General features: G+C 36.1%; 2 protein-coding genes across 2 annotated transcripts in view; one reads left to right on the top strand and one right to left on the bottom strand.

Annotated features, from left to right (window-relative positions):
• Positions 1-518: 518 nt before the first annotated feature.
• Positions 519-8,704, bottom strand: SREK1IP1 (SREK1 interacting protein 1). Its single transcript, XM_021534376.4, has 5 exons — positions 8,654-8,704; positions 6,174-6,221; positions 4,441-4,581; positions 2,807-2,885; positions 519-1,149 (listed from the first exon to the last, which is right to left on the bottom strand). Exons 1-5 carry the CDS (start codon positions 8,664-8,666, stop codon positions 960-962), a joined length of 471 nt encoding a protein of 156 aa, XP_021390051.1. The 5' UTR covers positions 8,667-8,704; the 3' UTR covers positions 519-959.
• Positions 8,705-8,960: 256 nt separating this feature from the next.
• Positions 8,961-26,744, top strand: part of CWC27 (CWC27 spliceosome associated cyclophilin) — a 96,286-nt gene continuing 78,502 nt past the window's right edge. Inside the window, exons 1-10 of the mRNA XM_021534375.4 lie at positions 8,961-9,109; positions 9,841-9,937; positions 11,487-11,599; positions 12,821-12,964; positions 13,749-13,847; positions 14,008-14,111; positions 15,059-15,128; positions 17,539-17,618; positions 19,815-19,848; positions 23,685-23,860. Of these exons, the coding sequence (XP_021390050.1) occupies positions 9,068-9,109; positions 9,841-9,937; positions 11,487-11,599; positions 12,821-12,964; positions 13,749-13,847; positions 14,008-14,111; positions 15,059-15,128; positions 17,539-17,618; positions 19,815-19,848; positions 23,685-23,860 (959 nt within the window). The 5' untranslated portion in view covers positions 8,961-9,067. The remainder of the gene's footprint in view (positions 9,110-9,840; positions 9,938-11,486; positions 11,600-12,820; positions 12,965-13,748; positions 13,848-14,007; positions 14,112-15,058; positions 15,129-17,538; positions 17,619-19,814; positions 19,849-23,684; positions 23,861-26,744) is intronic.

The raw sequence follows: 26,744 nt of genomic DNA on the forward strand, positions 1-26,744 counted from the left end.
ACAGGGAATGGCACTCTTTTGTATTGGCATCACCTTTGTATTGCAAGAGCTTTGGAGGCTGTAGACTAGCAGGGTACAATCACTACTTGGGGTCTATACAACAGCAGGAGTTATGCCAGGGTTAGCCTTCAAAAGTCTGATTCATGCAAAGTAAAGCTAATAACAATTGACATAAATGAAGAAATAGCTGAAGTTTAATACTAGAAGTCTTGTTTTGATAACCAAACCTTTACATCTATATCAAAGATGAAATGGCCATAACTGTAAAAGAACAAAATCCAAGGAAAAAGGACTTTAAAAATTGATAGCTTTTGTTTGCTTCTATTTATTTTCAGTTTGCTCATAATTATCCTGCCAAAAGAATGTGTAATTATGTTTCAGAGTCTACGACTAGATCAATTTTAGAAGATAATTTTGAAGGCTCAATCTTTTTTAGCTTCTCATTGCTCATTTCCCCTCTCAGGCCCTGAACACTGATTCATATTTGCTCTTACTGATTAATGTATGTAAGCAGAAAATGTTGTGTAAAACATACATTTATTTAAAAGGTAATAGAAAATCTCACTTGAATTTCCAAATCTGATGTAACCAAAATCACACCACAACACACCATTCTGACATTATGCATATTTAAGTCCGTATCTATCTATACAAAGGCTTGCAAACTGGAATTTACATTCTTTACATCCTACTGTAAAGGATTTCACACACAATCACAACTGAACTAAAAATATGAGTGAAGAAGTTGCATGGTTTAGTATTAATAAACCTGAAATAGAAAAGCAGATTTTTTTCATAAAATGGTCCATCTAATAATTTGATGCTCTGATGTATGCCAATAGATTTCTCAAAAAAAATATATATCTCATTTTAAAACAGCATTGCAAAGCATAAATAAACTTGCTATGAAAGGAAAATTGTCTTCTCTGCAAAAGCGAGAGGAAAAATAGACCACCATGTCAGTCACTGCTTGAACTGTCCGAACTGCTAGAAGATGAACTTTTTTCCTTTCGTCTCTTCTTCTTCTCCTTTTTATGATGCTTTCCTTTCTTAGATTTATGCTTTTTACCCTTTTCCTTTTCTTTTTTGTGTGATTTTTGTTTTTTTGACTTTGGCTCATCCTCTTCTGCTGAACTTGATGAGGAAGATCTAGGAAAAAAATGCAGATCAATATGTAATTAAAGAAGGAAAATTACACAGTAAAAATTTAAGGTGTCAGTATTTTTGTAATGTCAAAAATTGAATTTGGTGTAGAATTTGTACAGTAGCATCCACTGGTAAGCTTGTATCTTGGTCTGCATGTGTAAATTAAATTATGACTTTCCTAATGTGACTTTAATGCCAGAAAAGCACTATGTTTCTAATACAGATTAAAAAATAATGGAATAGGCAAGTTGTCTGGGTTTTCAGTCTTTGAGAAAAGAAAGACCCAGAGTACAGACCATCAAAAAATAAAGTATGACAACAAGATAGAGCTTCTGTTTTTAAAATCCCCTATGAGCATTAACAATGCTAATTAATGCCTTCAGATATATGTCCCTGATGCAAAAATGTAAGAGAAACTGTTATGAAAAATTTTTACGTTCTTGCAGCTCATACTATTGTGAGGAAATAAAATGCAAGACTCTCAAAAGTCACATCACGCATCTAAGAAGATGAGGTCAGGAGTTGAACTAAGCTAAAGAATTCCCAGAACATGTAAACTCAAAGGAATGTTTGAGTATGTATAATCTTCATGAATATGCATTTGACCAATGCAATTAAAATGTAAGAAAAGTTGTTATAGTTAACCACATGCATCTGGCTATGGCTATGCACCCAGCACTGTTACTTTTTTTTTTATTCCTTATTAAACTTTTAAAAATTTTAAAAGAGTGGGCCTCATTACTCAGAAAACTGACAACCAGATTGACTCTTTTCTATTCTATTTCTTCACAAGTGTAAGGGATGTCTTCAACAGTGGAAATTTGAACTACACAGTGTAAATAGGGAAAAGGAAAAATGCAAATACAACAGGTATTAAATCCTGTTTCTTTGTTTTGGAGGGAAATCTTCATATACATTTTGCAGTGTTACCTTACAGAGCAGTTTCTGGCATATTCTCTTATCAATTTTCTTAATGATGAAACATTAGTCTCATCTATATTGTCACTTAAAAAAACCCCAAAAAAGTAAGTCAGTCCACAGGCCAGAATCTAGATTCATAATACATTGGATATTATGACATTTTAGGCTTCTATGTTAACAGGTACATAAAAACTCAACACCTGTTCAATTTTACAGAAGTTTCCCTTTTGATAACTGCGAGTCACTCAGAGCCTGCAGGTGTGCTTACATATGTGTGTGCCTGCAGGTATGTTTACATATGCATGTGTGCACACAAAGAACCCTACAGTCTCTGAATTTCAGAGAGCCTTCTCCAGACTGGCTAGGTTGGGGACCAGCCCCACAATCCTCCTGGCTTGTTCTTTTCCCATCACAGCTTGCTTAGAGTTGGACAGTCAGGGGCAGTTCTGCTTTTTCTGATCTGCAGACCTGCAGCTTGCTAGAGCTTTCAAAACTCCTATGATCCCAACTCCACAGCAGAAAGCCTGTGACTCCAGCATTAATCTAAGAACATTTACCTTACCATTATTTTACCAATGCTTTATCATTAGTCAGTTCTCACTGGAAAAAAGAAAACTTTTCAAATGGAAGAAGTACTTGCAAAGAAAGTTGCATCAATAGAAGCAATATTTTCTGACAAAACACAAGTCTCAAAAATATTTCTAAAGCTGTGTTTTCAATAGAAGTGTGTGAAGGTTACCTTTTCCTTGGTCTTTTTAATTTTGTTTTCTCTTTGCTTTTCCTTTTTTGTTTCTTTTTTTCTTCCTCTTCATTTAAATCTATAGGTAGAAAGTTAAAGTTTACAGAACACTTGTCTGAATTAAGATCAGCATTAAAAAAGTAAGTTCAATAGCGATGTCAAGTTACTATAGAATTCTTGTTAAAAAGCTTTCTTTTCCTTCCCTCAAATTCTGGTTAGTATAGTAACTTCAGAAATATATTGCAGTAGCAGCAGGACTTTTATAGACAACTTATATTGACATTGATCTAAGCACTAAAAATGAAGGAAGTCCTGTAAAATGTAGCAAAAAGACCTTTTCCTATAAATTTACACAAGATTCAGGTTTTCATATCTCTTCTTTATCACCAAAAGGGTGATAAAGTTCTGGATTGGTCTGCCTGGGGAGGTGGTGGAGTCACCATCCCTGGATGTGTTTAAGAAAAGACTAGATGTGGCACTCAGTGCCATGGCTTAGTTGAGCTGTTAGGGCATGGGTTGAACTCGATGATCTTTAAGGTCTCTTCCAACCTAGTGATTCTGTGATTCTTCTGTATGTTAACAGTTTTAACATTTAACATACATGTCCAAAGTCTGAAAACTAGAACAAATAAAGAAAATAATATTCTGTTAGGCTTCCCTGAGTTACCTCCACACATCCCTATTTCATGTTTCACAAACAGCAATGCTGTGAGACATAGCTGTTTTTCCTGCAGATACCCATCTTCAATAACCTTAGGAAAAAACCCAACCTTTACATTCAAAAATACATAACAAGTGGTAAATATTTTTTCCAAAGAGACTTATTGCAAGGAAGTACCATTGCAGTACCAATTCAACACTCTTGATAAAGAGCCCATCCACTTCTTTTGACGTGTACAACTATAGAGTTCTATCTATCCCTTTTCCTTTCTAAATAGCATTTTCCGTAGGAACTAAATGTCAGCACATATGAAAACAAAAGAACAAAATATAATGAAAAACAGAAGGGTGGAGGAGAATAATGTTCATTAATTTACAACACATTGAGGTGAAACAAACTCCCCTTCTTACTTAGGTGCACAACATCTTTGGAGTCCAAATTCAAATGAACTCAAGTATCTGATAAACAATTAATCTATTCTCACTTTGACAAGGAGCTGATACTCAGACCTTCCAAATATAGAACAGTACTTCTCAAAATACAAATGACTGAATTCCAGTCTACTAGCTGTTTCAGTCAAAATCCTACTTAGGAACTGGAGAGAAATTCAAGTGTCATATTTCTCAGTAGTTAGAAGATGTTTATACTATATGTCATAATCAGAAGATTAACTCAGAACACACATGTCATTTTATTCTAAGCTTCTTCTTAGTAAAATATCAATCAATCTCTTGTATTTAGGAGCTCCTTTTGAGATATTCCAAACACATACATTAGTAACTTCCTATACAAGGAATTAATTATAATACTAAAAGAGTGTGGCTGTATCAAACCTCTGAAGTCTAAACACAAAGTAAAAGACCTATTTTTAAATCACAGGCCAAAAGAACTAAAAGGAGTTATCAGAAAGGATAAAATGAGAGTCTCTGCATGTCAGAAGACTATTATCCAAAACCCACAAAAAACACCTTACTCTTTTTTTCACGCATGGCTTGTAATCTCTGTAGTTCCTCTTCCTCGCTGTCTTCGCTGCTAGTGCTGCTAACATCCAAAACAATATCTCTTTGGGGATCTACTCGGAGGAAGTTTCGACATTCAAATGTCAGATGACCAGCTGAACAAAATAAATATACAAAAATAAAAATTACAATTTACCAAAAGAACATCAAAAACAAAAGAAAATTGATTTTTGTATTATTCAGTTTTGAGAAGTGAAAGGAAAAAAGGGAGTCTGTGATCTGTGAAAGGGGCAGGAGAATACTTACTTTGAAAAACTCTCCAAGAATTTGATAGAAGAGCATTGCACAACCTATTTAAGAGTGCTTTATGGCCTCTCTCCTATTCTGCTAATTTGAAGATTTTTTTCAACTTTAGTTTCTATTTTTTAATGAATGGTCTTAGGTACTTTCTTAAGAAATTATAGCATGAAATATTTAAAAAACTACAGAAAGTATTGCATTGCTTAACTCCGTCTAGTGAAATGGTAGAATCCTATTTACTCATGAGACATACTCTTTAACAGCCAGCACTTAATACTGACTAAATTACTGCCTGACCAGTATTTTTTGGTTTTTAAGTTACATCTTGATAATCATGACCAGCTAGAAACCTTGTGCTGAATACTCATTGAAATTTTTAAAAAGTAAAATTTAAAAAAATGGAAGATATGGTTTGGGAGACACAGTAATTCAAGTAGTAATTGAAATAAGCTCATGTTCTTAGTAAGGATGATAACAAACTACCTACACCTTGAAGACAGATATTTTTAGGAACATATAAACATGGATCACATGATATGACAAGTTTCCTTCTCTTTCAGAAAATTTCTGATACTTGCTGCATGTAGAAAGAAAGCACTAAATCTATATTAATATACACTGTTCTTTGAAGGAACAGATACACAAAGCAAGTCATTGACAAAATTTGTCGCAAAAGCCTGAAATGAAAGAATGAAGAAATTTTTTTTCCTGTCACCGTGTAACACTCATATAAAGAATCCGAACAGCTTAACTCACTGAGCTAAAAGTTCAAAACAATTCAGTACAAAACAGCATCCATTCCTCCAATGTTCTAAAAATAAGAATCAGTGATTAAAAATTTAAAATCTTCACTAAGACCTGTCTCCATTAATCATGAAAGTAGCCACAGACATTTACAACTAGTGTATAATCCAAAGCATGAGCTAAATGCCAATTGCAGAACTTGTAAGCAATAACGGTAGCTGTTTCTTGAAATACACAATGCACAAAATAATATTTTCTTAGCGTAAATGATTATACAGATTTTAAACTATTGTTTTTTCTAGTGAATTAGACTGGACTTAACTTCAACTGAAATGCCTGCTTCTTTGCAGTCAGATTCAGAAGAAGCACAAGTGCTTATATCAGTATATATCAAAGAAGGCACTTTCAATTAAGTTTGAAAAAAGTTTCTCAAGTAATTGCATTGAAATGTAGTATGTACAAATATAATAGTATAATTTTTTTGCTAAGAAACTCAAAGAGTAATGATAAGTGACATAAACCAGAAAATGAACATGAAATAAACAGAAGAAATATAACATAGTAATTTAAACTGACAAATGTCTGGGCAACAAAGGAGAATACGTCTTTCCTTTTTTTCCCCCCTCTCCTCAAAAAGCAGTTCCAATCAACACCATAAACTGAAGAAAACACTGTAACTTCATATTGCTTATTACAGACTTACGGTAGCCACACTTCTTGCATCCAGCTCTGATATTATCCTTATTTCCACCTGAAAGAGAAAATTTCACCAATTAGGTGTTGCTGAAGAGAGCCTTCAAGTCTCTTTCAAATGTTTCTTGACAATGTCAATACATAGACAGAAGTGATTACCCCTCAAGAGTATTAAGTACACCAAGATCTCTTAAAAAAAACTGCACTTCTAAGCCTACTTTTCTGTGCAGTAATCTATCAGAACACTCTTGACTAATTTAAACTGCTAGAGATCATTTAGTCTTATCTATTTTAATGCCAAATCCTAATTTGATTTATTGTGACCTTTCCACTTGTTTAGTTACAGTATGAACACAGTAAGAGATATCTAACATTCCAGGGATCTGTAGCACATAATATAAATTCCAGCACTGCAAGGATGTTGACAGACATTCACTGGAAACTCTGAAGTGATTCATATTTTAATTACAAGAACAGACCTTACAAAGCAATTAAAAAGACCAAACCAAATCAAAAAATAAATCCTTGAAAACAAAGAAGGAAATTAAAAAGTCAACAAATTGTTAAATTATTCTGAATCCAGACAACATGACACCAAACACAAAAAATGCAAGAAATCAGAGTCAGCAACAGAAAAATCTGGATTCTAAGCAGGAAGAAGATCTGAATAATGCAAATTTTAGGTATTGAAAGTGTGTGATTCTCACACGTGAGACAACAGTTAAGTGAAACAGACACCGCAGGACACAATTCAGGAGACGCACCAGGGATTTGCCCCACCCCCCAACAGATCAATCTTAATTTTAATCATTAAAGCTATTGGTAATGAAAGTGACAACTGAATTCCCAGAATCAAACCATTCTGTCTTCCAACTGAATACAGTAGAAAAACCCCAGCAACTTAAGCAGTCATATACTATCAGAAATTGAGCACATTGGTCACATTAATTTAAACTATGACTTACTGAAACAAGCACTGTTTTTAGAAAATTCTACTCAAAATAACAGAAACCTTCAAACCCCAAGTTGAAAAATATACCTTGGAAACTTGGACAACTCAAGTGTATGCCTTAAAGAGTGTTGGAAAGCCAAGCAACAAAGATCCATAATTCCACTATAACAGGTGATTTTCAGCAGATCTCAAACCCTTAGTATTACATATCCCCTTCAAGGTCAGCAGTGTTCAGGTACCTGTTTCGTGCCTACCTTTATAAGGACACCCATGAGGGATACAAGGAGGTAGGGAACATAGAAGAAAGACTCACAAAATAAAAAGCAAAAGCATACCCGCAACCTGCAATGTCACATCAGAAAAACACTCAAACCAGCATTTGCTTGTTCACTACTCCTTGAGACTAGAAAACAAGATCACTCAAGCCACCTACTTTGTCCCAATTTTCTGAAATATTTCTGAGTCAACCTCAACCCCACTGCACAGCTGACCTACATAAAGAAGGATTTGGTATTCCAGCCAAGGGAGGTCAGTAAAGTCATGTGCACACTAGAGACATCTCCCGTGTGAGGCAGGCTTTCCTTTCAAGAGATACCCAGCAGATGACAAGAATGTAAATATTGTCGTCAAATATTCCTACCAGATTCCTGCGACTGAAATTTTGTTACTGTTTTAGGCTTTAAATAATAATGTTAGAAGCAGGAGCTTAGACTAGATGAAATTTTAGCTGACTAAAAGCAAACTAATTGCAAGAAGCTTCCTTTCTCACTCCTTCCCATATCTTAATTCTCAAGACAATTAACAAGTGGTACAGAACTAAGGACTTCATTCACTGGAGAGTAAGACTGAAAAGAAAACCTGTGGAAACCTTTGAATGCAAACACGTCTTCCTCAAAAACCCCTTCTAGAAAGGGAACAAGCTTATGAAGGCCTTCGTTTAATCAGAGAAGCAGATCACCAAGGCTCAGGCCTGTTCGGCTGTTCTCGAACCAAACACTGCCCTGTTTTCAGGGCAAGAGCACACTACGGAGCAATGGCCAACACAGACCTGAACACCTTGCACATCGCGCAGGTGTTTCTGCCTGCCCTGACCCACAAGAACCATCTACTGGGACACAAGCATTAGGGAAAAGCCAAGTCTGCCAGCCACCGCGCTCTCGCTCCAGCCTCAGAGGAGGCGATGGCAGCGCGGCGCCGGGATCCCCGAGCCTCGGGACGGGCCCCGCAGCGCCCCCGGCTGCCCCTGCCAGCGCGGGCACGGCCCCACCTCATCCATCTCCAGCTCATCTCCACCTCCACCTCATCCATCTCCAGCTCATCTCCACCTCCAGCTCATCTCCACCTCCACCTCATCCATCTCCACCTCCATCTTCCTGCCGCTGCCCCGCCAGCCCGGACCGGAGCAGCGCCCGCCGCCTCCCACACGCTTCCCAGCGCCGCGCACAGCAGCGCGCCCTCCCCGCCGGCTGTCCCGGCTGTCCCGGCCCCGCCGCTCGTTCCCGTGCCGGGCTGCGGGGCCGGGGCCGGCCGCCCCTCACCCGGCAGAGCCATCGCGCCCTTCTCGCCGCGCTGCACCGGCCCGCAAGCGCAGCGACGCCTGTCCCCACCGGAAGGCTTTGCCCGGCGCACTCCCGGATCGTACCACTCCCAGGGAAGGCAGGGGACCTCAGCGCCCCTAGGGCGGGAGCAACGCTGGGAGACCCGAGAGGTGTGGAGAAGCCTGCCGACATTTCCCCAGACACGTTGTTTCTCAGTGAATCTCGGAAAGCCTCTGGCCGAGGACTCGTTCCTTCATCCTTTCTTCGGCTTGTGCAATTTCGTCCCCCCTCCCCTGGGCTGCATAGGGGCGCCCAGCATGGCGGGCGGCTCGGGGCGGTAGGAAGTGCTGGCGGCGGCGAAGCGGGTCCGGCTGCTGGGGAGGGCTCGCCGGCCGGGCCGCTCCTTTCCCCACCATGAGCAACATCTACATCCAGGAGCCGCCTACCAACGGGAAGGTGAGGCTGCCTGGGTGAAATCCTGGAGAAGCTGTATGTTGTAGGGTTATGGGGGGACAGGCGAGAGGAACACGAGCTGGGGTGGTGGTGATGATAGTGATGGTGGTGGTGGTGGTGGTGATTGGGGGTGGAGAGGTCGTTGTTTCTGTGGTTGATTGGTTTGGTTAAAATTACTTCTTTGAGGCTGCCAGAGTCAAAGCATGTGGCGTGATGTTTGGAGACATAACACAGAGCAGTCCTCGGAGTTTTTAATTTAATTTTTAATTTAATTTTAATTTAATTTTTTAATTTAATCTGCTTCGGATTATAGTTTACCTCCTTAATTTTGTTATGATCTCTCACTGGATATTATGTTCCTTGTAAGGGCAATATCTGGATATTTATGGCTTCTTTTTCCCCATGCTGTTTCATTATAGAAATGATAAAGGGTATCTAAAGTTTCTGTGAAGCATCAGCCATCTTATGTTATGTGTTATGCTATGTTATGTTATGTTATATTATGTTATGTTATTACAACTATATTATACATCTTTATTATACATATTGATTCAGAGCTGTATCTCAAGTTCTGGAAATGCTAGTTAGAACTAACAGTAGCTACCTGACATACTTAAATATATATCACTCTTACAAATATAACAAATTCAGATTTAATTTTTTTGGGCAGTTTTACCTTTGATCAGTGACTAAGTTACAGTAAACTGAGTCTTCATTTATCTGTGTGTTTATAGGTTTTGCTGAGAACTACTGCAGGAGAGATAGATATAGAATTATGGTCAAAAGAAGCACCAAAAGCATGCAGAAATTTCATCCAGCTATGTATGGAAGGTAATGATTGAATGGGGTGGGGAGCTGTTGAAATTAATTACTACGTGATCTTTGTGCCCTTTCTGTAAAATAGAGGTCATAATTATATTTTGACTTTAGTATGTCAATAAGTTTATTTGTGTTCAGAAATTATTAGTTAACACTCTGGCAATGTTTTTCAAGGTTACCAATGAAGCTAGTGGAGAAAAAAAATAAAAATTTTGGATGATTTTCTCAAATTAAGCTGATGACCTAGAATTGAAACATTGTCTTTCTGAGTCTTGAGAGGCTTTCTTTCAGCAAATGTCTACAAATTATAACAACATCAGTGTGTGCATAAAATGGCAGTGATACAATATTGGCCATTCTCCAAAACTGTCATTTCTGCATCACAATTTACACTATCATTTCTTTTTTCTTTTTTCCCTGAGCACTCCTTATGTTTCAGTTACTGTATTTTTTGATTGATAAAAGCTCTGTAAAACTTTACAGCAAACTAGTGGGTTCTTGAATGAGAAGCTCCCTTTTGAGAAAACTGTAACAAAAATCTATGAAAGGCTTGATGCCTTTATATGTTTTCTAACTGGTATTATTCTCCTATTTAAGCATTTGTAAAATTGTGAAGAGTTCTTTTTGCCTTCATATGTTAAACAAAAATAGCAGTCTAAGCTTTGTGCCTCCAGCATAGATCCAGTCTGTTTTGTCCAGTCTCTTTTCCTGAATGTTGAGACTTTTTGCAATGGTAAAGGAATTTCTAAGCCCATGATAAAGGTTCATATGTGCTCAGTAGGTTTAATTTAAGTCTGATTTTTTTTAATTACTGTAAAGCATCTTGTGCTTTATAATACATTTAAGTATTTCTCATTAATATCCTAGCATATAACCATCCATGACTGTGTCTAGTTATGCTGCAACATTTGCACACCCTGCCTTATCTTGCAACATGCTACAGAATTATTTATTATTATTATTATATCAACCAGGGGTTTGATTCAGGTAAAGTTTTGTTTTCAATCCTTTTGTTTTCTTATGATCGTATAACCTCTATCAGATAGATAAAAGAAGATAGCTTAGAGAGCAAAATGTACCACATATTTTATTCTGCAAAAATTACCAGTTTCAATACAGTGCAGGTGATTAAAGATGTTCTATGCTAGTGAGTGAAAGTGCAAATCATCTGTATATGGGTATTGCCAATGGCTAATGTTGTATGTGAGATCTCATCCAGGATACAGCACCATATTTCTAGTTCTCCTTTAAAATTGGTGCATTTTGATAGTGTCATTCCACTAATAAAATCTTAAAAGTTGAAAAGAATGTAATTCATCAAGGTCATCTTGTCAGTGATGGGCAGGATTTTTTGCAAAAGAAGCATGTGATACCACAGATTGTGATTTCGTAAGTCTGTGGAGAATAGAACGGAAACAAATAGAAGCCAACAGTGGAATCTAGTTGCAGTATTTGCTTTCTGGAACTTCAGTCTCTGGATATCACTGCATGATCTGTATGAAAGTTTGGGTTTGAGACCACTTACATGTATTTAAAAAATATATTTTTTTTTCTTTTTTAGAGTATTACAATAACACAATATTTCACAGAGTAGTGCCTGGCTTTATTGTGCAAGGGGGTGACCCCACTGGTACTGGATCAGGAGGAGAGTCAGTCTATGGAGCTCCTTTCAAGGTGTGTATCTGTTACTTACACATGAATTTGTTGGGTATTCTCTATCCTTTGTTATTCCTACCAAGTTCTGAAAAATCAAATGTTACATGAAACACATACTTGAGCAGTAGTTGCCTTCATGTGCTACTTCAGTGTGTTTGAATATCCCCTTCTAAATTGAGAGTTCTTAGATCTAGCTATGCTGGTATAATGATAAACCTGGGGGCTCAGATCCTGAGCAAAGCTACACACAGGCTGAGCAGCTGTGTTCTGTTCTGTCTGACTGTTTTATTTCAGGTGGGGCAGGCACCTTTAATTTGTGACTGAAGCTGCAAAGCCTGTTTCTAGGCCTTCCAACTTCTTGCTGACTTTTGCATTTCGCACAAGCCTGAAGTTTGTGGGAGGGAATGGTTCCTGAGCAGAGAACAAAACAAAAATTACCAATATTGTAGTAGCATTGCTGCTTCAAAGTAGTGGTATCTCAGTATTGCAGTGTTTAGAATTGTGATATTGCAGTGGTATTCAACATGTTCGCCTTGCTTTGAAAGGAGTCTTATTTTGTCTTCCTAATTCTCGACAATGTTCTTCCTATGGATTTTTGCATTACTCTACTATTACAAACTGTTATTGTGCTTTTAGTAACTTTACATGAATTAGGATTTAAATTCAGTTTTCCCATAAATACAGTGATTGTCAAGAATAGTATTTTTGCGAGAAGTGTATGAAATGCAGTTACTTTTTAAAATGTTTTTTATTTTCTTAATATTGGAGGATAACAAATGCAAAAAAAAATAATGAATAACAATTGATTTTTAGGCAATAACTGAAAAAAGATAAAATTAACAAGACAGAACTTAAAATTTTTTTGATTAGTAATGTGTCTTTATGTTATTGATAATTTAGTTTCTAATTTTTTGTTTGGTTTTTGTTGATTGTTGGTTTATGGTTTCTTTTGAAGATTGTTCATTTGTTTCCATCATGAGAGGCACTAGGGATTAGAAATACTGACAAAAAGTAATTTTTACTGCTCATAGTAGGAACTTCTAAGTATAATTCTAGCATTGAGCTTCAAAATACTTGGGATTTATTACTGTCTGAATTTAAAAGAAAATTAGCAGCATTTTTTGTGTGTGCATGTTGATGTAAGTAGTGTCACTCCTATCTCCTATCATGCTGCAGCTAAAGGAGTGAAAAGATAGCTTAATACTGAACTCATTCTCTTTTCTATCCTGCTTTTACCAGGATGAGTTCCACTCACGATTGCGATTTAATCGAAGAGGACTTGTTGCTATGGCAAATGCTGGGCCCCATGATAACGGGAGTCAATTTTTCTTTACATTGGGTCGTGCAGATGAACTTAACAACAAGCACACAATCTTTGGAAAGGTCTGTTACATTAATTGGAATCCCAGTTTAAGTCTGACAGAAGCTACTACAAGTTTCTCTGAAGGCTGGTTTAGTATTGTTTGCTGCTATGTGCATTTGAAATTTATTTCAGTGCTTTCTATGCTTTCTCCATTCTCTTCGTTTCTTATATTTGGCATATATTTCTTATATGTTTCTGTGGGTTGTTCCTGTTATTATCTATCTTGCTTTTGTTATTCTTCTAAATTGTATTTTCATGTTGTGCTGCCTGTAAATAATCTTATTTGTATTATTATGGCTCTGTAATTAATCAGTTCATCTAATACTAATGACATGTTAGAAAATTCTATTTAGAATTAATTAGATTCTAATTACCCAAGAAGGGTCAGGAAGATGAAATACATGAGATTAATTTACCACTCTCATTATTTACTTAAAAGAAAACAAAGCAAACATTTTTTTATTTCAGTGGTTTTTGTTTTCCTGTTTCGTAGCTCACAGTAAGACTTCAACATCTTTATCTGCATACATTCTCAAAACTACCTGTATTCCTTCAACTTTTGCCATTAAATTTTAAAACCCAAACTTTTGTTTGAGTTTTAAAATTTACTAGTACTGCATTGTGTACATTTACAAGTACATTACATTGTACTTGCTGTCTTTTAGAAGTCTTACATGCTTACAGTATTTCCTATAGCACCTGTACTTTCAAAATTTTTTACATAATAATTGTCTTGTATTTTGAAGAATAAATAACACAAATTACAGTCTTGCACTTTCAAGCGTTTCTTTGTAAATTTGCCAGGTTACAGGGGATACGATATATAATATGTTGCGTCTGGCTGAAGTAGAGGTTGACAAGGAAGAGAGACCTCTCAGTCCACACAAAATAAGGAGTAGTGAGGTGAGTATGTTCTGTTTGAAATGTGACATTTAAAATTTTTTTTTGTGCATAGTCTTCAGAAAACTTGGCTTGTCCTTTTGCATATTGTTTTAAAATATCAAACCACTTAATTACAAAATATTTGCTAAAGACATGTTTAAAATACTGTTTTTTTAAACAGGTTTTGTTTAATCCTTTCGATGACATTGTCCCACGACCAAACAGAAAACTGAAAAAAGACAAACCAGAAGAAGAAACTAAAAAGTCTAAAGTAAAAGGCACAAAGTAAATATATGCAAGAGAAATGGTGGTTCATTTTCTTTCACCTTTAATTTGTACCTTGGCAAGTTTTTGCTTCCATTTATGCGTTTGAAGTCCTTCCTTGTTTCTGGGAGGTGGGGTCATGCAAATCTAGTTTCTCTCACTGAAATGTTACTGTGCATCTGCTGAGCTGTAACTGTTTCATGCACAGTGTAGTTTTTTGAAATAATAGCAGGTAGTTTCTTTCCTATGTCCTGCTATGTGCAGTCATCTGAGATGACACTGCAGTTAAAACCTCCTGGTGGGAATAACTGGGTCACAGCTCAGTTGTTTGGGATTTTTTAAACTTATTTCCTCATATATCATTTCTCCCCCATTGTAGAACTTAGCAAGAAGCAGGCATTTTGACATGGGAAATTTTAGTTTCTGTGAATGAAAATTCATAAACATGTGATGAAAAGTAATAGGAATGTTAAAGTGGGCATGCTGTCAGTTCTGCTGCATAAAAATAGAACATGTTGCAGCTGACTGGTTCCAACAAAGTGAACAATTAACTCTTGAAAAATAAATTACAGCTCATTTTTTTTAATTGCATTCTGTGAATGTGTACACATTTGATACATTTCTGAGCTTTCATATCTTGAAAATTTGTGTCTTGAATGCTGCTCTGTTGAGAAAAAACTGCAACAGAACTGTCAACATTCAAGAATCTGGGAAAGTGAGTCAAGACAGGATTTCTTAAACTGTCTTAACTGATGTTGTATTTCAGGAGTATAATACAACATGCTGTTCTGAATATTTATGATTTATTGCAAAGCAAAATGCAGTAGTTGGTTGGAATTGGTCCATTTAACAGGATAAAAAGTTCTTTTTTAAAAAGTCATGTATAATATGAATGTAATATATTTAAAGTTAATGGAATGTTACTAAGACAGTATTTAAAATTTTACTATTTTTTTTTTTTCTTAAAGAAACTTTAACCTGCTTTCCTTTGGGGAAGAAGCTGAAGAAGAAGAGGAAGAAGTCAGTAGAGTTAGTCAGGTATTGTACCAAATTATCGTGATTTGTCTTTCCAAACTAATTATCTTTTCTGCATATTTGTGGAAAGCTTTAAAGTTTTTAGTCTTCTCCCTACATTTGCATTTTGAACAATAATAATAGCAGTTTCTTCAGTTTTTAGGATTCTGCTGTTACAGCATTTTGAAAAAACAGAGGTTCATAGCTTTCTTGATTTTGAGGGCACCTTGAGTTACTCCATGAATGTTACATTTCCATGAACAAAAAGTTTCATAGTATAAGTTTATCTCTGCTGTTTAAAAGTCATGGAAGCAATTGATACTTTATTCTTTTTCAAGTCCTTTATTAATGATTGCAATTATATAGTAAAATACTTGATTACTGAGGATAATCTTATGCATTTCCAGTGTATGCTTAGCTCCATTTTTTTACATTTATCCATCCATCTGTAAGCAAAATGACATGTGAGTATTGTGGAAAAAATAGTCCATTATCATAATTTAATAGTGCATTATAGTGAAATGTTTGCATTCACAGAACCAGAATTGGTCTAATTTTTCCTTTCCTGGCTTGGCACTAAAATAACATTAATTTAAAAATTTCTTAAATAAATTTCTGATTTATCTTCTACTGCTGACGAAGTTGTTTTGGTAGACTCCTAGGCTTTCTACAGTACATCGCTGCTTGAGTTAGTGATTAGACAGCATGGTTCTACATCCTGTACCACATAAGTGAAAAAAATGGTTGTTAGTACTCAGAAGTTAGCTGAAATACAAAAGAAAAACAGTGAATAATGATGGACAATATTATAGTGAGATAATGATAATAGAGATTTATTTCAATATCAGCTTTAACTATTTTTCTTTCCTTTTTTCAACTTACCAGTCAGACAAAGTTTACTTGTTTACCTTAATATGCTCATCTGCTGTTTTGCTCTGGCCGTTTATCTGGTTTCTGATACTGAGTTTGACTCAGTTGCTTGGACTTCCTTTCTTTTCATGCCAAATACTTGTTTTCAGTTTAAAATTATCTAAATAGAATGCCTCTTTCATGATAAGCCTAGTTTCAGTGTTTCCATACTCTCTTTCAATTCAGCCTCAAAAACTCATCTGCTTATTTGTCCTGACTAAATTCTGGATTGGTTGGAGCTAGATAAGTAACCACAACAACTCTTTTTGAAGAATTTCTCGTCATTTTTTTTAACAAAATAAAACCTTTTTGATACCTCATTGTTTGTTCATAAGAGGTCTAGATCAGTGTCTCTGTAGTTCTGGACATTATCTTAAGCTGATTAAGTTGAAATGCATGAGTATCAGCACTAACTTGCATTCTTTGTTTTTGATAAGAAAAATGGAATGTCAAAGTTGTTATTGAGATTCTTTGACACCTGCAAACTTAGAATCCTATGAGCTTTTTGTGGTTGCTAGATGCAGTAAGTCTTGCTTGTTTTAAGAGGGGCACAGAAGCTCTGAGTAAAACCCCTTTAAAGCCATTAGTGCAGTCAAGGATCTGGCTCTAGGGCCCCCACTGGTCATTGATCAGTCTTAGCCTTCAGTGTCCAAACTGCTTATTGTTTGTACCTGTTTGGAGCATTTTGCCATACACAGCCCCAGCACCACTCCAAGCACACTGACCCTTCCTTAATGAAGGAATAATCTTTTCATTTGCTGAATGTGTTAGTCTTTGTTTTCTACATTAAAAAAAAATTGTAGTTGCATTTAAATAAATAAAATTTTGTCCACATGTCTACTTGTCTTCCCAAAAGCATTAGACAATGCATCTGCAAAGGAGACATTCACAGTACAGACTGTTCCTGCAGCAGAGATTTTCAGTCTGATTTTTCTCTGAAAATGAAGAATATTTCTTTTTCAGATTAGCATGCAGAATGCTTCCTAACTGCACTGTCTCTTTTTATTTGAATTCTTGTGTCAGTAGATCATTTCTAAATTATGTATTCCAGACTGATATATTGCAGTTTGTTAATTTCTTTCCTTAGGGATCTAATTAGTGTTCTTCCAATTAATAAGTACTGTTTTGCACATGATGGTTCTTTCAGTTGTCATGTGTCATTATTGGAAAATTAAGTTCTTACCTCTTTATTCATTCAAGTGTATATGTGCTACACCTACTACCTTTATGATGTGTAATGATTGTACGTGATTAAACGGTATCCTTTTTTTTTTTCCTCTCTCTCTGTCCTTTAAAACTAAGTGCATTGCTATTGCAAAAATAAATCTGTGGAATCAGTTTGATGTTTCTCTTTCTGGAACACTTTATCTTCCTTCTGTTCTTAAAAGTGTTTATGCTTACTGGATAGGCTAAAACTAAAAAAACACAGGTTATGTTTTTTTTTACCATAATCCTTTTTCATTATCTAGCCTCTTGATATGAAATGAATAATAGCTTATTTTCTTTTTTCTTTTTCTTTTAACAGAGCATGAAGGGAAAAAGTAAAAGTAGTCATGATCTCCTGAAGAATGATCCACATCTTAGCTCAGTTCCTGCTGTCAAAAGGTCAGTATGTAATTTCCAATTTCTAGAGCAGATCTACTTTCAATATGTTATGACCAGTTATCAGCATGTTTACTTGTTTAAGAAATGTCAATTCACATTACTCTTTAAAAAATTAAGAGTGCCAGTGCTAAATCAGACCACATATTTCTCTAACCCACTAAGCTGTCACCACCACTGACCATCAGTGGATGCCCAGTAAAGAGTAAAAGCAGTGCAAATGTAAAGTTTATGTGAGTAGTCTTCCAGCTGCCATCAACTTTCACGTCAAAGGACTGTTGGAGTTTGATGTGGTTCATCTATTTGGTAACCTTTAATAGAGCTCTCCTCAAAGTGTGTATTAAGTCCATTGTTTCAATTCCACCATCATGTCTACGGCAGAAGAAATATCCTCCCTTTTTCTTCTCAACCTGGATGCTACCAGTGGCATTTCACCAATTCTAACTTTCATTCTGAAAGAAACAGCAAGTTGACAGTCCCTTTTGTACCTCTCTTTACCACAATCTTTACCATAGACTGTCTCTTTCATGGCCTAAACTTTTAAAGTTACTTAAATTTTCTTCATGTTGAAGATGATCTGTGCTGTGATTATTCTATAGGGTTGCTTTTCCCAACTTTCTAGAATTTATCTTTTTTTTTTCCCAGTTCTAAAGAACAAACAAAATAGCAAGTTAATCAAAGATCTTTGTGCTTGAATAAGCTTGGTTTTCTTCTCTATTTTTTCTACTTTATAAATTCTGATTTTAACCACAGTTGAATTATAAAGTGAGAAATATCCACGAAAATATATTAACTCCAAGAATTTGCTTATCTTAGAATCCTAGACTAGTTGGTTTGGAAGGAACCATTAAAATTTATCACACCCAACCCCCCTTTAGTGGGCAGGGACATCTTCAACTAGATCAGGTTGTACAGAGCCCCATTCAACTTGGACTTGAATGTTTCCAGGGGTGGAGTATTTACCACCTCTCTGGGAAACCTCCTCCAGTGTCTCACCATCTGCATCATAAAAAACATCTTCCTTATGTCTAGTCTGAATTTACCCTCTTCTGGTTTGAAACCACTACCCCTTGTTCTTTCACAACAGGCTCTGCTAAAAAGTCTGTCCCTGTCTTACAGACCCATGCTAAGTATGTAAAGGCTGTGTGTTATAAGGTGTCCCTAGGGTCTTCTCCAGTCTGACCTATTGTGCCTTTCCCCATTGGAGAGGTGATCATCTTCGTGGCTCTCTTCTGGAGTCCCTCCATCAGGTTTCTGTCCTTCCTGTACTGGGACCCCAGAGCTGATGCAGCACTGCAGGTGAGATCTCAGCAGAGCAGAGGGACAAAATCCCCCCCATGGCCCTGCCCACACTGCATGCAGCCCAGGGCACAATTGGCTTACTGGCTTGAAGTCATCGTCAGCTCATGTCCAGCTTTTCATCCACCAGCATCCCCAACTCCTCCTTGCTGGGCTGCTCAGTCTATTCATCCCCTGTGTGCATTGATACCAGCAATTGCCCTGACTCAGGTGCAACACTTTATTAAATAATGTCATTGATTGCAACACATCTAGTGTTTCTTTAATGATCTTGATTACTATTGATTGCTTTTAGCACACTTCAAAGCCTTGACTTGTGAGACTTCTTTAGTATTCCTTGGTTTTTCTCTAGCATAATTTCTTTTTTTAAAATGTGGGTTAAAATGGTTCAAGGACCCTTATTATTTGTGATAATTAACAGTGGGTGTGTTAGCTATAGTGTATTCAGATAGATTTCTTTCTTAATTCACCAATCTGTAGCTGTGTAACAAATTTAAATCTTGATGTTAAGCTTAAGTATCAGTAAAATGCATCTTCCAAAATATAAACTAGTTGCAATGAAATGCTACTAATTGTTTGATAAATGAGACCAAAAGCATCTCAACTGAGTTTTGGTGGTTTTAACTATACGTATTAGTGTTTTGCTTGAATAGCTCAAGATTTGTCCATTGCATGAATGCCCTTGTTTTTAAGTATTTTTAATTAGAAAAGGTTGTGACAGTCAAATGATAGAAAATAATATTGATAATTTTAAAATAAATGTGAGGATGATATAAAGTAGTAAGTTTACTAAATTTTCAGGTGGCTAACAATTTTTTTTATTTAAGAAATGTTGAGTTTTAAATATTATTTTAAATCTCTAGGACTTTAAAGTAGTTACTTTTTTTTTTTTTCTTTTAGTGAAGTGGCAAATGAAGAACAGGATTTGAGTGAGGCAAGTATTATTTTTTACTAATAATTTTTTGTTTTTTACTATGTTCAGATAAGATATCCATTGGGGGGCAAATGTTACTTTAGAAATCTTTAAGAGCTAGCTCAAGTCAAATTTCTGGCAAAAGTGTGAAGGCTCTCTCTAAGCTCTAAGGTTTGGCTATTCGCAACAGAGTAGAATTAGCATACTACCTGCTACGTTTTATAGAAACTGATGGTATCATATTTCAGTTAGTAGATTAGTTATGTAGGATTATGGGATATGGTTTGTGTACCAAAGGATGACAAACCACCAGAGTGATAAAACACCCTGAAAGTTCTTCTAAAAAAATAACTAAAATCAAGTTTGTCATGAATAATTATATAATTGCAGTGTTTGAGGGTAAGTCTGCATGTGAGTCAGAGTCCTGTTTGAAAGATTTCTTCAAGAGAACAGTAACTCAGCAAATTATTAAATTGTATCAGTGAAATTGTATTGAAGATTGTCACCTCTGAAAGATGGAATTGGAATAGTCAAGCAGTAACATTCATCTAAACATAGAGGCAGTTTAAGTGCAAGAAAGCTGTCATACATGGTGCCAGTAAGCATAAATTTGTTACCTGAAGTATGTCTCTGTCTCCAGACATAGATCATGGGAGTACCCCTTTGAATTGCCATTGAGATAAAGATGTAATATATGACTAGCACTGTAATCTCCCATTCATCTAATTGAATCCTGGAAAGTAATTGTTTTCTACATCTGTCCATCATGCACAAGTATTATCTACACTGTGTGTTGACACAGTGGAAGGAAGAGCACAGTCAGTCCCATTCATGTGCCTAAAAAAGCCCATCTGCTTAGACACTTTTTCTCTTCTCACAAGGCATAGTATGAATTTGGGCTTTTTCACTCTTCTCCTTTGTAATTCTTGCTGTATAGGAGCATTTTAGTGTTAGAAGGGTTTGGAAAATGCTATTTAATTAGTAATTTTCAGATATTCAAATATCCTTTTCTTAAGCAAACTGGATTTGGGGAGTGTAGAACATGGGTGTATTAGGCTGAAGAATAAAAATTTAAATAAATATACTAATTAAGCCAAAGTTGGAAATATGAAGGCTTTTTCTCATTTTTTCCTGGAGAGGTGTTCTCTTTAGATTGTATTCCATTTAAGGTTTAGCTAAGATCTAGCTCTTCAGGCAGTTACCTGGGTCTTGTGAAGTAGTATTTTATAATCTCTCTTGGAATTATTTTAGTTAGCACATCATAGGATCACTTTTGCATTTACACAGCTGCAACATGTTGTTAGTATTATAGCCAAACCTGGGAGCAAATAATTCTTCCAGATCTTCCTACTTCCCCCAGCCTACAAGGTCATAACATGTATGAGAAACTCTTGTTAGTATTCCCTAAGTACCTGGCCACACCTGGCCTTGCTGTTCCTGCTATTAAATACCATCCTGTTTCTCTTACTGCAGTCCTCAAATTTGTACACTTAATTTTTTGAGAGAGCCTTTGTATTAGCAGTACCTCATAGCTATTTTGGTAGGATTCTTTTTGTGCCCAAGTTGTTAATGAAAACATTACATGAAATGTATTAACAAAATGTTTTCCCACGAGTGACATTTCTTTTCTGCACAATTTCTTTTTCTCTTACTATTTGTGTGTCAGTTGCTGAACAGTAAGTTTAATGTAGTCCTATGTGTAGATAAAATTAATTATCCATTCCTCAGTTTAATAATTTCCTTAAATGGAAAAATCACATTACATACAGTAGCCATTCTGTCACAAAGTGTCTCATTTCAATTTTTATTTTCATATTAAGGAGAAGAGTAGAAGAATAAGGCAACTCCACCCAGCTAATAACAGCAACAAGAAGTAGTATAGCTTTCAGGCAGGCAGTTTTGTATTTCTATGTCACAAGGAGAACAATCATCAGCCAACAGACCAGCCACTTCCCTTTTGAGGTGCCATGCAGTTCAGTCTGGATTGTTGAATCTTTTGTTAGACCTGTTTGTTGAGAGAAAGAGGGACTGAAGGAGGAGACTGGGAAGGAGAAAAGAGTAGAGCTGCAGGAGGGAAAGCAGTTGAGGAGGAAGGGCATGTCCTGTCTACTCTGTGTTTTTCTAGAAGGAAAATGGTGAAATACTGTGCAAACTAAGGCTGATGTATGGTTTGGGAAGTAGTGGATTTAGCCAAGTGGGACAAGTTAAACTGTTCTGTCTTTCCAATTTTAACCTTCTTCATGTTAGTCAGATACCTACAATTTTTAACTAACTTACTGCTTAGCAAATGCTGGTTGTCTAGAGTTGTGCATTTTATTTCAGAAGTTCTCCTGTTCAATTAGTTGTGTTTCAGTGAAATGCTTTTCCTAAGCCCTAGTCAAATCTCCACCAGGAGCCTGTCTTTGTCCTTGACTGCTAAAGACTTCAAACACACTTTTTTTTTTGGACCTCCCCCTGCTATTGAGATCTGTAGTCACCCATCTCTCTGACAATTTATCATGTAAGCAAATCTTCCAGAAGGTTTCATTATCTCCTATGTCAAACAATATCTTTCTGGTAAATTAAGGGAAATGTCGATCCTGTTCCAGTTTTCTCTTCCCATGTTAAAAAGGAGCAGACAAAACTGCCCCAACAACCTTTCAGTCTTTTCATTGGCAAAATATTCAGCTGTTTTACTGTGCTGAATATTCAGAAATTCTTTCTTATTCTGACTGGTCTTGTCTTGTCTAAATCTCAAATCTAAACATTCCAAAAGATTCCTAAACAGTGACTCCACTACAACTTCTGAAATCCAATTCTTGATTTTTCTCTTCTATTCCCAAATTTTGCCTCTTTCTGTTTTTTACCTTTTTTATTCTATCCTCCTCCATGTTTATGGACAAGGCCTTCATACTACTTTTTGTCCTACCTCTGTCACACGCAGGACATGTACATGTTCTTCCTTTCCAAGTACTTACATTCTGGCAGTCTCCTGGATACAGTGAAGTCCTCTAGATGACTATTTCTTAGTGTCCTTTCTTTCTTTGGCAAAAATTAGGATCACGTAGCATGTTACACTTTCCTTTTGCTGATGAGCATCACACCAAAGTAAATGTAAAAAAATACACTGTGTCATCTTCAAGCTGTCATTCTTCAATCAAGGTTAATACAGACTTACTTCTTCAATGAAGGAAACAGTCAAACTTAAAACCTTTGGTCTGGTCGGGCCACTTGTTCATTCTCCAACTATTTCTCCCTTCAAATGTCTTTGATCCAAGGTGCTTTATCCCCTTTTGCCTACCTGTGCTAGGCGTGGAGGCCTGAGGCCTCGCCTTTGACCTCTGTAGCAAGCTGCAATGATTGATTCCACAAGTTTTCACAGCCTGCTATGATCAATTTAGTATTTATAAATTCCCTAATAGGAGCTGATGGGCTACCCTGTTCTATTCATCATGACTGTAGTATAGCTGTGTGGTAGGGAGTTAAGTTTTTCGTTCAGTGGAAAATGAAAGATGGTACCATCATATCTCAATACCATAGAGAGACAATCTTATTGTCTCAATCAAATTTTGGATTCACGAACAATGGTACGGGTAATATCACACTGTGTGATGTCATTTACAGACCTGTAGGAATTAGTAGTCTAGAATAGACTGTTTTAGTTTTTTAACCCTACAGATAAGAAGTAATTTGTGTATGGAAAAGAAACTGTCATATTTGTGATTTTTTTGTTACCTCTGAAACAAATAAGGATATATTTCTTTGAAAAGTTTGCTTTTTTCTTGGAAGAGATTATATTTATAAGAAAAAGATTTCCATATTTGTCATTCTTACTGAAAAAAAATCTAAAGTAGTTTTATCATTTTAAATCAATAAAGGATGAAAAGGAACATGATGAAGATGCTGGTAGTGTAGAAGATGAAGCTGCTAGTAATGAGAGATTTCAAATAAAGGAACGCATTGCCAAGAAATTGAAAATTGATACAAGTGAAAATACTAAACAGCAACTTCAAGAGGAAGAAACCAAGACAGAAAGAAAAACAACTAGTCGCAGGTAAGGATTATGTTGTTTGGTAGGTGTTTTTATTTAGATTGTTTACAGTTTTAAGTTTTTCAAAATGTATTGATTCTTTGTATGGGAGTTTTATTTTTCCCTGTGAGTCAGAAATAAAGTATATTTATATGTATTTGTCAGTCTTTACTATCTTCTCAGTCGTAAGATTGAGTTTAGCAACTTCTTTGCCTGTGTTAACACATAGTAATTGTCCACCACTGAGACTCACAGAAAGAAGAGTCATCTGGTGGTCTGGTATAACACAATGTTCATCCCTGCAGTGTATCAGCTTTCCACTGCAGTGGACACATCAGTTTTTATTTACAGACATAAAAACATGGATTCCTGTCATGTAATTTAGTTGTGCCAGTGTTTGTGAGCATCCCTTCCAGTTTTTATATTGATCATGATGTCACGTGGCCTGAAGTACCTCTTTTGTCAACTGGGGCCACCTGTTCTGGCTTTGTCTCCTCATAGGTCCCAGACACTCCATTCCCCCTGCTTGCAGTACAAAAAGCAAAAAAGACTTTGGCTCTCTATATAACAGCTCTGTGTTCAACACAAGTCCAAAACACAGTCTCATGCTGGCTACTGCAGGGAAAATTAACTCCACCTCAGCTGAAACCAGCATGAAACTAATTCTGGAGCACTGATTTTCTGTTTTTCAGTGTTCCTTTCTCTCAGTAAGAGCAGTACATATTAGTACATATAGCACTGGATATAGTACACATTGCAGTACATAAAATAGAATATCATGAACTTATGGCTATCTTAGACATAACTAGGTATTTTTTTAAAGAACATGTACAAGACATCTTGCAAAACAGATCCTCTGACTTTTCTTTCTGTTGTCTTTGAAGTTGTGATGTGTGTTGCTTTGGGAATTGGCGGCTGTACTATCTCTGCTGTAAACAGATGGTCACAGGAAGTGGAGATCAATGAGTATGATGGATAACTTCAATCCAAAAATCTGGTTGCTAGTCCTGTGGTTGAGACTGACACAGTGTTAAGCTTCTCAGAGTCAATTAATTGTTCTTGGCTGGGGAAAATAAACAATTACAGTTTAGCATTAAATAGCCATATTCGGTAGTGAAGGCAAGGATTTAGAAATTTGGAAGTCTCTAAGAAAAGCTCTCTCTGAAAAAGATCCTTGAACTATATGGCAGCCAAATAACTTCTTTACAACAGCAAAGGGCTTTGGAATCTGTACATATTTACTGCCTACCTATCTGTCCCACTACCTCTCCACCAATCTGTTTGTGTCTGGGGTTTTATTAGAACGGCTACTGGAAACAAAATTGACTAAGGTATAATAGCAAGTTTGTAGCATGAAGAGAACACTAAGCTAGAGAATACCCTTAGGAATGAGGTACTCAAAGCCCAAGCTTGCATGATGTTGTAGCTTATTTTAAGAGACATTTGTGTAGTCAGTCTGTAAGCTGCTGGCTCTACATGTAGTCGGTCAATGTGTTCTGTTTGTGGTTATTCTGCTCTTTCAGGGAGGCAGTAGTAATAGTATTAAAGCCAAATGGGTTATCTTAACTCAGAAGAGGGTTTTATTGGTTGCATTTTAGCAGTTGGGAGCCATAGCCTTGGGAGATACTGCTTAATATCACAAGTAACATAAATTTCTAGACTTACTCTTTTCCAAATAATTGTCTGCAGTCCTCTGGCATGAAAATCAAAGGCACAGTATTGTTTGTTATAAATAATGTGTTTTTACATTTGAGGTCTGTTTAGGTAAAGTAAGATAAACAATATAAAGTTTCATTGTCTGAAATAGTGACTATTTTCATAGTGTACTGGAGATGTTTAATAATATACTCATGGGTGTTCACCATCTACTGTAGTCAAAGCCTGTGTTGATCAGAGGCAGAATGTGGGAGTTGTAAATATCGAACAAAAAGTTGGATGGGCTATTCATAGCTTGAGGGTATTGGCTACAGACATATCAGAGGTTGAAGAAATTTCTGATATCAAAATTTATTCCCTTCAGATACTTAAATGTGCTAGTAGAATAATTGAACTTCTAACATTTGTTTCAGAGTACTGCTTTTACATGCTTGACTTTTTCTGCAAAACAGTATTCATTTGTATCAGTCCAGTTTCTTTTAATCCAAATGCATTTATAAGGTGTATTTTAGCGAAGCAGTATGAAAACAATAGACACTTATTCAAATTCATGGTACTGAGATCCAATACCACTTCTAAATGCAACCATACTTGAAGTGCTCAAATGATGAAGTTAATTTTAGTCATTTCAGTATGCATTTTAACCTCTTGTGTATATTTTTAATATAGCTTTATACACTTGACAACTTCGTATTAGATAACTTGAGAAAAAAAGTCTCCCAATCATTCTGGCAAGTTGTTAGAGAAACTCTATTGGTCTGGGGTTTTTAAAAAAGCTTAAATCTAAACTTCACACTTTAAAACAGCTGTTTACCTATAGGAATGTTTAGAGATAGAAGAAGTGTTTGCCATCATTGCATAAGTAATAAAATTTCTTGGCATTGTATTAAATTTGTAAAATGGCAGAGGTTTGAGATGACTCTGACAGCTTCAGTGTAAATAGTCCTCTTGTAGTCTGGTAATTAAGATTTCTTTTCATCCTGTAGGTGGAGCTCAGATGCTACACATTTCTGCTTACTAGCTTTAAAAATTTTCAGTGCTTTTTGTTTTTAAGACAAGCATTGTGGGGTGAAATACAGTAGATTGTACAGTTTTCAGTGTATAATCAAGTTTAATTGCGTCCTTGTAATGGGTATGGTATTAAATGGCAACATGAAATAAGTGCTTAAAATAGCTGAACTATTGAGGAAGATAAGCTGACTTTTTGAGTAGTTAATATAATTTGAATTGAATTTGATGTTTCCTCTTGTAT

This window comes from Lonchura striata, chromosome Z (assembly GCF_050655825.1).
Source record: "Lonchura striata isolate lonStrDom1 chromosome Z, ASM5065582v1, whole genome shotgun sequence".
NCBI classification, from domain to species: domain Eukaryota; kingdom Metazoa; phylum Chordata; class Aves; order Passeriformes; family Estrildidae; genus Lonchura; species Lonchura striata.